Consider the following 14777-nt stretch of genomic DNA (forward strand, 5'->3'; position numbering starts at 1 on the left):
AAAGCATACAAATTAGAAAGAATTAACATGTTCTTGTTTTACCCATTTATCACTTCAATGTAAGTAACAAGAGTTCCCCAAAAGCATAAAAAGAGAAGTAAAAAAAGAAAAATGTGGGATGCTTAACTTATTCAGGCCTCTTTTTGTTCCTTTTATTTCATATTTGTACAGTGCTTTGGAAAAAAAAAAGGGAATAAAAATAGTATGTCCTCTTTTAACTACATCAAGCACGTCCAAATACTTTGATACTGCAAAATATTGAATAATTTGAAAAGGTTAACAAGTTATTTCCTTTTGTCTTCCTATTATTCTCTCTAATGGTAAAGCTGAGTATTTTCTGCCTGTGACAAATTCCCATTTCAAGTTTGCATGCAAGGAGGAAGCTGCTTTGCTGCAGAACTCAGCTCAGCTAAACCTCCTCACTACAGACTCTGCTGTGGAAGCCTCACTGCACAGAACCCAACCATTAGAACATTAATTAACTCTTGTCATTTTCATTACAAATCATACAGATTTCTAACTTTTCACTGATTTCCATGTTGAGAAATATTTTATAATTTCCCCGGTTTTTAGTAATGCTATACAGACAGCGATGTAAATCAGCATTTCCTTCATGTTGAGCAAAGCACAACGCAAGGAATCTGCACTGCCAGCTCCCAAAACCACGGTGGGAGGAGGTTACTGACCTCAATCTGCTGAATGGCCTCTTCCCGCTGGCGGATGGCTTCCAGGTCCTCCTCCGTGATTTCCGAGAGCAAGGCTTGCTCCTGGCCCTGGCTCTGCCATGCACTGTCACCTCCGTTGAAGATCTTCTCATCGTCAGGCAGGTCAGAGAAGGGGGTCTTAGGGCTCTGCTGAGGTGGGAGAATGGAAAGAAAGCAAAGGAGGTGTAAATGTTTTCCAGTTTTACATAGCTTTAGTGTGGGGAGAGAAAATATGTAAGAGATGGTGTAAACTGCAGTGAAATGTGAGGAGAAAAGTTGATTACGGGAGAGGAAATGTTTGAAGTCTCAAAGGAAGTGTTTGGACTTGAAGTCAGATCTTCTGAGCTACTGTTGGGTCCCAACAAGCAACTTCAATTCTCCACGGTTCTGATGGAACAAAACACTGGTGTGAAGCTGAAAAATAATACATTGGCTTTGTTTATCTTTCCTGCAAATTCTTCTTTAATTAGACACTTTCTCAGGCATACAGAAATCCTATTTATCTTGAAAACTTTACGATCCATCTTGCAACATTCAAAACACAAAGATTACAATCTTTGCCATTTATGAGATAAACAGCACAGCTTTTAAAAGGGGAAATCATTGCAGTGATGTGAGTGTAGAGTGATCATCCTGAGCAACTCACAGGTTTGTGGTGCTCACTCTACAGAGTTCACCTGGTTTTGCTGACACATCACATCACAGTCGTTGAACCACAGAATGTTCTGGGTTTAAAGGGACCTTAAAATCATCTCATTCCTAACCCCCTGCCCTGGCAGGGACACCTTTCACTATCCCAAGCTGCTCCAAGCCTCATCCAACCTGGCCTTGAACACTTCCAGGGATGAAGCAGCCACAGCTGCTCTGGGCAACCTGTGCCAGGGCCTCATCACCTTCTGAGTAAAGAAATTTTTCATAATAACTAATCTAAATATCTCCACTTTCAGTTCAAAATCATCCCCACCATGGCCTACCTGACTGAACTTGGAGAATGAACTGACTCAGGGCTGGTTTGGAGGTTGAGCTCAAGTTCTAAACTGTGAAGTGCTGTTGAAAGCTCCAACCTTACACTGCACAGGAATTCCACTTCAAACAATGTTCATGATCCTTTAACTTGGTCTTGAGCTATGCTTTGACTCCTAAACAAAAATTACAATAAAAAAGCAATCCAAGTGCTTCTGATGCTCTGAAGTTGAAAGAAGAAATGGTAGTAGCCACAGCACATCCTTGACCAAAATGTCCCCAATAGCTGCTAAACCCAAACCAAAAAAACAGAAAACTGGCAGAAAAACAGAAAACTAGGTAGTCAGGGATATGTTCACTTCTCTGAATCTGGATTTATCTGAAGCACAAACAATAGGAGCAATGCCTGAAAAATAAAAGCTTTTGCTGTCTTGCTGTGGCTACATCTTCAAAAATATTAATTCCCCCAAATTCCCACAGAGTGAACAGGAAGAGAGATGATGGGACAGTTTGGTGGAAGGGCACAGGACTGGAGAACTGGAAGGACTGGGAGGACTTGAGTCTGGAAATTTTTATTTAACTCTCTAACTGTTCTTTAACTCATTAAAATATGAAATTCCTGTATTTAGAAACAAAAGAATTTTTGCATTTCCCCAAACTTAGACTTTGCTTTATGAAATTAATTAATTATTATTATCACCATACCTAGCTGGGAACAAGGAAAATAACACAACATGGTGAAGGAAGTGGGGTGATGGAAGAAGTAGAAGGAAAATAGAAAAATCAGCTGTTAACAGTCAAGTATCTTTCCAAATATGAACAGAAGATGAAAATCTTTGACATTAATATCTTACTTTGTTTCACCTTCTGCTTCCTGGGGATCTGTTATCTAATGAGAAAGGCTGTGCAACAGGAAGAAAATCATCATTTAAAATTAGGTTAAAGATTCATTTACACTTTAAAAGACATATTTTAATAGGATTAAGATACTCTGGGGGTGTTTTATTCACTAATTATTACGTGCCTTGGACACTAACTTCCCTGGTAAAGTGTTTCAATGCCAAAAGAGTGTATTAATGGACTCGGGAAAAAAACCTTTGGGGTATTCTAATGCTTCATTTAGTGACAGAGGTGTCCTCTCATCCTCACCAGTGGTGAGCAGAAGCAAACTGCACATCACCAAGTGGGCTGGAAAATCCCAAGAATCTGCCCTATGGAATTGCATGAAAAGTGTTTTAATGAAATTTGTGCTCTGGTCCGAGCAAGGATGCTGCACCAAGGACCATGAATGGACACTCCAAGCCATGCTTGTCCTGGGCAGGTCTGAATTTCAGTGGAAGATGACAAATTTTCAAGTGTTCAGATGCTTCCTGCTCCGATGTGGGAGCACAGGAGAGCCAGAGATGCAGCAAGCAGCTCTTCAAATCAGATTAGTCCAGGGAATGACACAGTTGTACCACAAATATGCTTTGTCTTGGCCTGTGTCAACTTTATTTGTCATCCTCACTAGCTGGGCCTGGTATCTGTAAATAAAATGTCCCCCCTCCAAATTACTCAGATAATGCATTGCCAGTGCTGCTGCTCAGTCATCTCTTAGAAAAACAAAACAGCTATTCATGTGTTTAAATAGGTAAAGGTCTAGACACAGATCTTTTTCTCTAAACAAAGTAGTGACCTAAGTTAATTTCAGAGCTGCTGAAGGCAATTAGATGCATTTGTATGCTTAACATCTTCCAAAAAAAAAAAATCCAACCACGGCTGCTGAATGAGTAAATCAGTGAAACAACAGGATGCAGGGGGGCTGATATTTCCTTCCAGACATAAAAATGGCTCCATAATAATATTAAATACAGTCTATGACCTGCTATCAGGGTCTGTGTGCTGTGCTAAAAAATAAAAGCGATTTTGTGCTGTCGATGGTTCAGAGCCCCTCATTTCTGTGATAAAGTGAACAAATCTTAAATTTGAAACTGTGAAGAAATCTAATCACTTCTAATACTTCTGATGGAAAGCTGCACATAGTTTGGCTTATCAGTGGTCTTCATTCCCTTTTGAGTTATGTTCATTGCCACGTCTGACAAAACATTTTATTTATAGCAAGAAAAGATCAGATGGAGGGCACTCCCTGAGCCTCCACAGATAAAGTTCCCTTTGACACTGCTCTGGAAGGGGCCATAACTCCCTGTACAGGCATTTCCACAATAAATTTGATTTAGTGCCAAATTTTATGCCCTGTGAATCTCTGTGTAATTTTCTGTCAGATTTCCTTTCATAAATTGTTAATTGGATGTGTTTGAAGTTGTTCTTTTGTTGAAATTTGCCTCTGGCAGATTTTTGTCAAGATGTATCTATAAACTGAACTCTGCCAATGAGAAAAAAAAATGATAGCAGAGAAAAAGTTGAGTATATCTGATATGCTCAGTAGTTCTTTTAAAACTAAATCCTCGGGACTGAGGGTCATATCATGCTGTTGTTCATCATATCTGAAAAATTATGCCCAGGCACAACATTTTTCCTGTTGGATAAAATCTTTTCACCAGGATAAAATCATTGCTGCTTACAACTACATTTTTTATCAGATTTATTCTACCAGTGGGGAGATGCTATATGCAGCTGCTGATAGGGGGAAAAAAAAGAAAGGAAGGTTTTATCTGGATGGTGACAGCTTCTGTCAGTGCCTGTACTTTATCAGCAGCAAAATCTTTGCCTCAGAAGTTGCATGTCTGAGACCCCTCCAAAAATATCCCCTCCCAACCCTGGTTCTGCCTCACTCCCCATTTGTCTATCAGAAGGGACAGAACATCACGAGTTTGACAACTCATGTCACACAAAATCACCACGCAAGGGATTGAAATGTCCTCTCTTCCAGCTCCCATATGGTCTTTATCCCACAGAGGAGCAGAAATCTAATGGGAACTCCAGCTAATTCAACACCAACCAACCCTTACAGCTCATCTTCAGAGAGCTGGGAGTCTCCTGGAGCAGTGAGAGTGTCCTGCTACCTCCCAGTCCTGCAGCTCTATTTTTACATCACTAACTTTAATGATGACATTTCTGATTGCTGGTTACAAGGCTGTTCCCTTATTGCAAATTCAAGGCATGAAATGTTGACTGGAGATGGTTGAGAAATGGCTTTTAGTGCCAGGAAAATGTTTAGTGATTTCAAAGGAAAATTTCCTCTCCAATCCTCCCCAAAACCTGAAGATATAGAGGAAAATTATACAACAGAGAAAAATACTGAGACACACACACTCCCTCCAGCTCAGGTTAGTACAAAGAAGATAATAAAGTGAGAAACAAGATGGGCCTCTCACAGTCTTGCCAAAAAGAACTGTAAGAGTTGATATAAATAATCAAGAGTTATTGAAGCTGTATTTACAGAATCTGTGTACCAGGTGAGTGACACCACAGGGACAGGAGGATGAAGGGCTGAGGAAGACATTCACAAACTTCTACTTTCAACCTTGGAATAAAGACAGTTGAGAAGGGATCTTGATTAAACCTGGAATGAGACAACCCAAACCCATTTCTACACCTCCTTCCACTCCAAACTCCACCAGAAGATGTGTCCTGGGGAGGAGAGTTTAATGTCTGTGTGTGAAAGTTTGGGAAGAGGACACATCACAGTGTCTTGGGGTGGATGTGGCAGAGCTGTTGTCAGAATGGGGAAGAGGAGCAACACCCTGGAGAGCAGCTCATGGAAAAGGATTTGGGGGGTCATGGTTGACAGCAAGTTCAATTTGAGCCAGCAGTCCCTCACCTGGACTGGAAAACTAATTCTGGAGGACAAGAAAGAGCACAGGTTCCTTTTTTTCTGACCACTACTCCATTTGCATGCACATTTCAAGCAGCTAGAGCATTGCTGGGCTGTGAGACCCTGGAGATGTCTTTGATGTGCACAGCACCATTCACAAATTCCTTGCAAACCCCTCCTGGTTTATATGAGCACAGGTAAAACCAGACTCCCTCCTCTGAGCTAATTTTGCACTACAGACTGCAGGCAGTTCCCAGGAAATCTTCTCCCACCACGAAAAGAGAGTATTTTAGAGCTCTTCTATGACTCAGGCAATGAACCAAGACAGGTTGCTCTATCTTCCCCAATCTCCTGCACCTCTAGCAGGGATTTGGGAAGCTCCAGCAGCAACCAAGACACCTCCCACAGCTCCTGAACACTCTCCCATCTCCTCGGGTAACATTTTGGCTCCGGCTTTCAAACAGAATGCAAATGCAGAGATGTTTATCTCTTGCTTTATAGTACATATAGACACATAAACAGCCAGGCAACGCTTTATGAGGACATCCTATTCTCAGCAGCACCCAGGCTCAGAAATTCACATTTTATTGCGTGTAGAATAATGAGGCTGGAGTGTCTGCATTAGGGTTCAATAAAACACCGTGCATGGAGGGCCACAGTGCAGAGCCCTGCTGGAGTTACTCTGCCTGACACATTTTTTAATCGCAGGTTGGCACTGCAAAGCTGCCTGGGACAAAAATGACACAGAGCAGCCAGTTTGGCCTGGCTATCCCCAAAATACAGCCAGGTTAAGGCGACTGATAAATCGGATTAGATGATCTCTCTCAAACCATCCTTCCAAAACAACTAACCTTGCAGGCTCAATGAGATTTAGAGCTGCACCATGCCAAGCAAAAGCCCAAAGCAATTACAGGTAGAAAGGCCTCAGGCAGGCACAGAACAAGCAGCCTGGGACTTCTAAATCTTTTAGAGGAGAGAAATAGTGATATTACAATTTTGCATTATCTTCCACACCGAAAATCACAGCAGTGATTGGCAATCTAAGCTCTGCTGTCTTAGGAGAGGAGCTTCCCACAAAAACTGGGAAAGAAATGCATCACAAGAAATCACAAATTAACCATTGCCTGCTCTTTCTTTTCACTCATAAATGGCCAAATTTAAAACTAGCACAACAAAGACAACTTTAAAGTGAAATGTGTTGAATCCTTCCTGCATGCATCACTGACATGGGCAAATACAGAAATGGATTCAGCATTTTCTTCAACTTATGCAAATTTGATTACTCTGCACCAATGTAGCATGGGAAGAACCAGGATGGGGAAATTTGCATAAAGGGAAGGGTTGAAGTGCATTTTTATTTAAATTAACTAGAATCCTTCATGTGTTTCTGTCTTCACTCCTGATCAAGGTGTTTACTTTTGAATGAATGTGAAATTGAGCAAGAAAACGACCCTTTCTACCAGTTTCCTACTTACAGAATCTGCAAGAAATTACAAATTTTAGGGGAAACATATTAACAGAAATTATTTTGCTAGTTTGCTTTTCAACATTTTTAAATTTACTCATTCAGGTCTCTGCAGTCATGAGGACTGAGAAAATCTTTTCAGTTTCCTGGAACTGGAAGAGACTAAGTGACAGAGTACCTAGTTCATACCTCCTACTGTTTTCTTCTTCTTTAGTTTGCCTTCAAGACTTTATTACTTCACCAAATTCATTCTAAGCAATCCTGACCTCATCACCCAGGGCTGCTTGAGTTCAGAGTCGATCTCACTGCACTCAGGGTGGGAGAATTAAATGACCTGTCTGTGGTAGATGAAGAAAAAGAAAATAAGCCAGGGGCCCGAGGTTTAGCTCTCTGCTAACTGATGTGCTTTTAAGAAGCACAGCACATTTTCTCCCCACAGTGAAGACCAAATTTAGGAGGAATGCCCTTCCTACCAGGCTTAGATGGTGGGGCTGACACTCATGTTTTGCTCATGGAGATCATCAGCTTCTAGATCAAACTTCAGTTGATCATCAGGGCTGCATTTTGCCATGTACTTTCACCCTGTGTGATTGAAGGAAGCAGCAGCTGGTTTTGGTCCTATTTCCAGTCTTTCTCCCTTTTTTTTCCTCTTGATTTGGCGACTTTCTCTACCATGCAAATAGAAGGTCCCACGGCGATGTGAGTGAAACAAAACAGCATCAGTGAAGAGAGGCACTTATTTCCCTCCTCTGTAATCCAACATGCTCTGCTTTTCAAACCCATTTCACTGAATGACTTCAGCCTGATTTCACCCATCCTCCCCAAATCCAACTGCCTGGGCTGCCACCACCTTCAGGTGGCATCTCCATACACGCAGAGCAAGTGGATAAACATTCCTTGAAGATTGTCAGGCAGGAGAGCATTCACTGTTTTTATTTTACAAAATCGCCACACATTCCTAAAGCTGTTCCTGCCCTTTCCTAGCTGTCTGTGTTGTATTCCCAGCATTCTCTGTCTCTGCACATCTCTGCTGGCAGCACATTTTGGCTGGCAGTGCTGTCTGAGAGCTGAGCTCCGTGCTGTCCCTGGATCCTGATGAGAGGCAGAGATTTCCTCCTCGCAGCTCCCTCTCTGAGCAGCTGAAAGCCCCAGCGTTTGTGTAAATGGCCCATGCTTGAAAGAGCTCACAGACACATCAAGAATGTCTAGAAAGGCTCAGTGTTGTCTCTGCCTCCCAACATATGTGCTGCACAGCTGGTGAGCAGGTTCCTGCTAGAAAGGCAAACAAGAGGGAGAATGAGTCACTGGCTCACCCCTTAGCACCCATCTAGTACCAAAAAAAAAATTAAAATAGGGAGGAGTCTTTTTTTCCTGGGTTCACATGGAGTCAAGAACCAAATTCAGCTTGATTTCCTGCAGCAGAGAAAACCCCTAGCACGGGCACAGTGCCACTCTGGAGCAGTGGAAAAGGAGGATGATGCTGGAAATAAAAAGTATGTCTCCTTCTTTCAAAAAATAGATTGCTTTTTTATTTTGTATTTTAGTTTGGGACTGCTCATCCACTTTAATTTTTAGAAACATGGTTGACTCCCACAAAACTTCATTGGCATCAGTTTTTTAATCTCTCTTTGTTCCTGGCCTTTTGCAGGGTTTTAATGGACTGCTCAGTGTCCAAGCAAATGTTCAGAACCTGAGACTGAGAATCATTCACATTTAGTGACTCTCCATAAAGTGTCTGCCCATCTAACAGCCCCTGCACTCTGCACCCAGGAGGCTTTCTGCCCAAAATCCTGATCCCAAATTAGGACAAAAATTGGAGGAATCTTGGCACCACCCACCTGGAAGAGCTTCCCAGAGCTTTGTAGGGGTGAGTGGTTGATGGGAATGGGGATGGTGACACAAGACAAGGTTCCTGTCTCTCTCTGAGAGTGGGATCCAGCTTTGTGGGAGAGAAGGATGAAAGTCAGAGCAGAGCTTTGAGCAGCAGGGTGGGGCAACACCTCATCATCCCACCTTAATTTTTGTCACCATCTATTAAGGGGCCTCATTTGGAATAATCATGGAATCATAGAATGGTTTGGGTTGGATGGGACTTTAAAGATCATCTCATTCCAACCCAATGGAAAAATTCCATCCCAGGATTTTTCATCCAATTCTGGGATGCAAAAAAATACTTGGAAATTAGAATATGATTATAGTGTTGTCTTTTTAAGTGAGCAATTATGGCAGAGCACTGCACAGCAAAGCCTAGTTAGACAGGGACTTTTACAGTCAAAATGTTCTGCAGCATTTGTTCCTAAAGAGATACATTCAGTGAAATAGAGATCACATTTTCAACTAAATTGGTGAAATGGCTTCTGTCCCTCTAAGTGCTCCCACTAAAGTCCCAAAACATCAATGAGGACTTTCCCAGTGCCCACCTCTCCATGAAGGAAGGGATGATGGTTTTTTTCTCCTGACCAGTGATAATTTCACACTTAACTCAGTCTAATCTTCCCACCTGTAAACAGCCTTAAAATATAAATTTAACTCAAGGGAATGAAATGCTTGCCCTGATTTCTGTGTGCTGTGGCAGCAAGGACTGACATGGACAAGAGGACATTGTTTTACCGGAAATATTTAACAACAGTCAACTTTATTCAGAGGGTGTAAGCTTCAATCTCCAGAAAAATGAAGAGTGACAACTTGAATTTCAAGTCAAATCAAGTCAGGGTATTTACTGGTTTAGAGAAAAACAGCAAAACAGCAGAAAGAAAATTATATTCTTCCTCAAGAATAGTGATATAGTTATTACAGATCTAGGCAATGTCTCAAGGAAGAGAAACTAACGCTATTAGGGAAATTTAGACGCAGAGGTGTATTTGGCACTAAAGTGCCTGCAAAGTGAAATAATGGAAATAAGAAGTGTAAACATTGCTAAAGGGAACAAAATTTTGCTTCTGAGTCAGTTTGCCCAGGGAGAATGAAATAGGGAGAATTTGGCAGTTTGCTAATTTATCCTGTATGAGTTCTTTACAGGGCAGGATGAAGTGAATTTAACCTTCCAAACAGTGACAAGAAATAGGAAGTTTGAGCAAGGGAAGCAGTGCAGAGCAGCTTTATTATCCTCAGGTGCTCCGTGCTGTCTCTGTGATATACACTTGCAGAGATGTTAACCTTTCCTCATCTCAGTCCCACACCACCCCATTAGCATACAGGCTTTCATGGGGATTGAAAAGCTGCCTAAAATGTTTCCAAAATAAAGCATTCAGGGAAGGGATTAAGATAAAAAAATGCTGACAGGTTTTCAGCTCAGCGCCTCCGGAACGTGACATGTAACAAAATCGTCCATAATCTGCCCATTTTTCCAGTTAATATCAGGACAATGTCTTAACTATGTCAGAGGCAGGAGAGGCCAGAGATAAACATTCAGATAATTTCTACCACAGATTTTTATTGCACTATCATTATTATTTATTTTACTTCTGTTTTAACTGTGCTATTGACTTTGCAAACTGATGGGGTTTTAACCATGCACACAAGTGTTCTTTATTAGTTTTAGCACTTAACCTACATGTTTCTTCCCTAACATCAGGCTATTCTAGCTTCTATCATTTAACTCCATGAATAATTCACCTGGTCTTCATTTGTATTTTCACCTTGAAAGTATTCATAGACTGTAATCATGTCTCTATTGATACTTTCTTCAAGACTATTTAATTTAGCTCCCTCATTTTCTCATCTGATGTTTATAGACTATATACCTCATGTTATTTTACTTGCCCTGTTCGTGCTCTTTTTTATTCTTTCTGTATATACCAATGCCCTTCCCAAGCTGTAAACTCCAAGAGTTCATTGCCTGTGCCATAAAAATGTATTTCTGCTGGAAATTTGCACCCAAACACAGGAGAAATTTTGTCACATGTTGAAGTCCACTCTGAAAGCTGCTCCATGGAGCTTTGATTGCATCTTGCATTGACTTGTTCCATCTTTATAATTTCCCTAACTATTTGACCTAATCCCAAAGGACTCAAATCTGATCATTTTCCACTCCTACAGTAATAAAGAAGTAATGAACGGATTCTGAAAGGCTAGGACACACTCACTGAATTAAAGTCATATTTCACTCCCTGAAAGAGACCTCTGTCTGCAAAACCACATTGGAACAAGATTCCCCCTGTGGAAAGGGAACAGTTTTCTGCTGCTCCTCTGAAAGTTTGTGTGTGTGAAAATGAGATTTTTATCCTATAAACTCAGATTTTAACTGCACAAGAAGCACCTCACTAACATACATGGGTACAGAGACTGGCACTGAACCCATAAATTTTGTGGAGACAAAGGGGTCACAGCAAAATACAGAAAGGATGTTTGCAGCAAATTTATTTCCTTCTGCTCCCTGTCTACTCAAAACAGTGAAGAGAGTTTCTCCAGCAGGTAATTCAACCCAATATCGTTCTGCCCTTCATTTCATTTTGCCTTTTCCCTAAATTGCCAATAGAGACAAGGAGCTTTATCCTGCTAACAGAGTTACCCACAGTGAAGCTGCCACTTTGTTCCATCAGATATCAAGAGCCATTCAGAGAAGCAGGGATAAATTAGGCAGATGCTGGTTCAGGACTGATGATATTGACATGTAAGTGGGATCCCTCTTAACACCAATTTGAGATGTTTGCACAGTGGATATCTTTCTTTGAATTGATCAGGCAAATTGAACAGCCAGAAATCCACCTCTCCAAGCTTTACATACCCAGTGGAAGCACTGACCTCTGAGCTCCTGATTAAGACTCCTGCTATAATCAATGGAGGCTTGGTCAATAAAGTCAATGGAGATAAGAGCCCTATTCTCCAGATTACAAAGATTGACAGCTACTTAACACGAGATTGTGTCATAGACTACAAAGGGAGCCTTGAATGTCAGGCTCAGAAGTAGAAAATTACACTACAAAGGCCTAGGCGTGGCCAAGTGAGACTATGGCAAAAAAAAAGAACAAACAAACCAAAACAACACAAAAAACGCCTGAGCAAAAACCATACAGATTTTTTTTTTCCAGTGGAAAACAATATTGCCTACTTAGCTCAGCTGAGTACACTAAGATGTGTTTGTTTCTTCCAGTTACCTGTAGAAAGAGTGAGAGATAAAAATCTGCACTGGAGGAATTAACAGATGTTCCTTCAGCATGCATGGTTTGAGTTCCCAGTAGATTTGTCAGGAACTGGATGAGGACAGTGAGGCAAGACAGATCAGGGGTGATGCCCTAGAATCAGCCTCCTGGATTCCTTTTTCATGGGAGAATCCTGTTTCCTCCACATGGCACATGTAAGACTAGAAAATATTTGCAATTTTCTGGCCAGCGTAACAAAGTGACAAAACCACCTGTGCTTTAGCAAAGTGCAGTTTGCTTATTCATCTTTCACACAGAATGACCTTCTGTCTCACCACTCAGGAGGCAGAATAATTTGAAATGTTCAACTTCTTTTGACAAGTTTCCATCAGCTGGTGAGATCTGGAGGCAACTCCCTCCCAGAGCAGGTCTTTAATAGACTTAACTCCATGAGAATATGAAGTGATCTAAGCTATATATCCACACTGCATGAGATCACACTGCATCAAAACTTTGATAGATGCCTCTGCTGTTTGCTCATCCTTAAGGAGCAATGACCCGAACATTAGCATGTCTAGTAAATTGTTCTAATGTGTGGTGAAAGGGGACTAATGGATACAGTAATTGATTGTTTGATGGATAGCTGGGGAGCCCTTTGATTATGAGTTTTTGCTACGGTCCAAGACATTTTCATTCTCCAGTTAACCCAGAGCTGATTGCTTGCATGAATTATCTCCTTCTCTGACTGCAAATATCATTCTCTTAATAAATATTTCATTAGAAACAAACCAGTGGTGGGGAGAGAGGAGAAAGCAGATGCTCAGTGCAGTGTCTGTTGAAGATTTTACAGAGTTTACAGAAACAGGCACAGAGATTATCCATGAAATGGGCTCAGGTCAGAGGAGAGGTCTTTGCTTCTCCAGGAGTTAGTGCTCAGAACAATGGGAGAAGCAAGAAGAATCCTGGAGGTCAATTTAAATCAATCAAGGGAAGCCCAGTATGGACCAAGAAGGATGCACTGCAGTGGTGAAACCACTGTGTAAAAGTTGGCTTCCTCACAAATCCTTCCTCTCTCCCACCCTCCAGGCTGAGCTTTTGTGTTACAAGGAGGGATTCTGACCAAGAACTAGAACTTCAGCAGGAAAACAATTGTAGTTCTTGGGATTTAGTTGGTGAGGGTGGAATTCTGATCCTAGTGAAGGTTATAGCAAAATTTTGCTGCCTATTAATGCAGTCTTTTTTGATCCTTTATCTTCCCATGATGACTCTTCAAAAGTTATTTCCACCTTTATTTGGCTTTTGTTATTTAATTATTCAGTGACACCTGTACTGAACATCTTTGTCTCATTTTCTCAGCTGGTTGCTTTCCAGCATGACTCTGTACTTTTGAGTTATGAAGGTCACTCCTCTCCAAGCAGGCTGCCCTGTACTCCTAAAGGGCAGGGAAGAAATCAGGCAGGAACAGACTTTTTTTTACCATTTAAACTCCCAACTCTGGATCAACCCTGTTTCACATCTCTTCAAATTCTCAGATGGAAAGAGAGTGATTTTGGACTTCCAGTGAGGTGAGGAACTTCACAAAGCTTGAGTCACAACTAGTTTGTTACAACATGGAGTCACTACAAAACCTAATCCCAATTCACCTCACACTCTTAATATACTGAAAACTGCAGCAGTTTTTAAATCCTCTTTCATTGAAAAATTGTTGATGAGCAAAATACATAATGTTCCCTATTACTCTCCACCTTGTCTGCATCCCCTGGGCATTGAGACTCTCTTATCTTGTTTTCCTAGCTGTTCCTCCAGCATATTTTTATTGTTAGCCTCACAATGGGTATCATTATGTCAATAAGCACAATTTAAATACTAATCCTATGGTTATGGGCAGAAATGTAACTGATCATATCATAAGCTGTAAAAGGGGGACACAGCACAAGGAAATGGCTGCAGAGCTGTTTGCTCTCAAATGCTTTGTCAAGAATTCTACAGAGGGGGATGACATGAAGGGAATATGGGGGGAAAAGGTGACAAAGGAAGAGGGACAACCAAACAAACGAGAGCAGGGACTGAGCAAGAGGGAGAGAAGAACACATTGGAAAGGAAAAAAAGAGTAAGGAAAGAGTGGAAGTGAATCAAAAGGAAGCCAAAGGCAGATCCAGGTTATCTTCAAAATGCACAGATCTCCCAGTCAGGCATGACAGGGGCTGAGATAGGAGATCTTCCTCACAGGGACTGAAATCCTCACTAGTGCTGATATATTTCAGCAGGAAGAGAGAGAGAAGGAAGGCAGAGAATCTTTCCAAAACCTGTGTAGCCATTATGGAAACCCACACATTCCTGTTGTTTCTTCTTCATTACAATGCACAGACCAACTATTGGGGAGCAGGAATCTCATTTATGGACAAAAATATCTCTCTTCTCTCGGAGGGATATTTGTCACTAATTTCTGAAGATAAACTAACATTCTGCCCACACTCTGGAAAATAATTTTTCTTGCCACAGGGCACTTCTAATAATAAAGATGAAAAATGGGTAAAAAAAAAATAAAGAAAGAATTGGAAAATACTCTCTTTTACTGATAAATTCTGCATTTATCTGAGATCAGACCGAGTGAAGAAATTGTTAGCACAGTTAGTGTTGGACATAAATTTTCAATGCCAAGTTGTGGAAGGTGACTGAGTCCACAATATCCCTGCATATTTTATCATAATCATGAGGCTTTCTCCATGGGAAGCTCTCCCTGAACCACTGACACTGCCTGCTGAGGGAGGCGACACTTCCATCAGCAAAGGAGCATCGATCTGCCTCAG

At 41.2% G+C, this 14777-nt stretch overlaps 1 protein-coding gene across 7 annotated transcripts in view; it reads right to left on the reverse strand.

Annotated features, from left to right (window-relative positions):
• The window catches only part of TSNARE1 (t-SNARE domain containing 1), a 442869-nt gene that overhangs the window by 213005 nt on the left and 215087 nt on the right, over positions 1-14777 (reverse strand). For 6 of the 7 annotated variants that reach the window (XM_085053686.1, XM_085053689.1, XM_085053684.1 and 3 more), the window contains one exon: positions 687-854. In XM_085053686.1, the coding sequence (XP_084909812.1) occupies positions 687-854 (168 nt within the window). The remainder of the gene's footprint in view (positions 1-686; positions 855-14777) is intronic. The other variant, XM_085053691.1, reaches the window with a different exon arrangement.

The sequence above is a fragment of the Lichenostomus cassidix genome, chromosome 2 (assembly GCF_008360975.1).
Source record: "Lichenostomus cassidix isolate B80296 chromosome 2, HeHo_3.0, whole genome shotgun sequence".
Classification (NCBI taxonomy): domain Eukaryota; kingdom Metazoa; phylum Chordata; class Aves; order Passeriformes; family Meliphagidae; genus Lichenostomus; species Lichenostomus cassidix.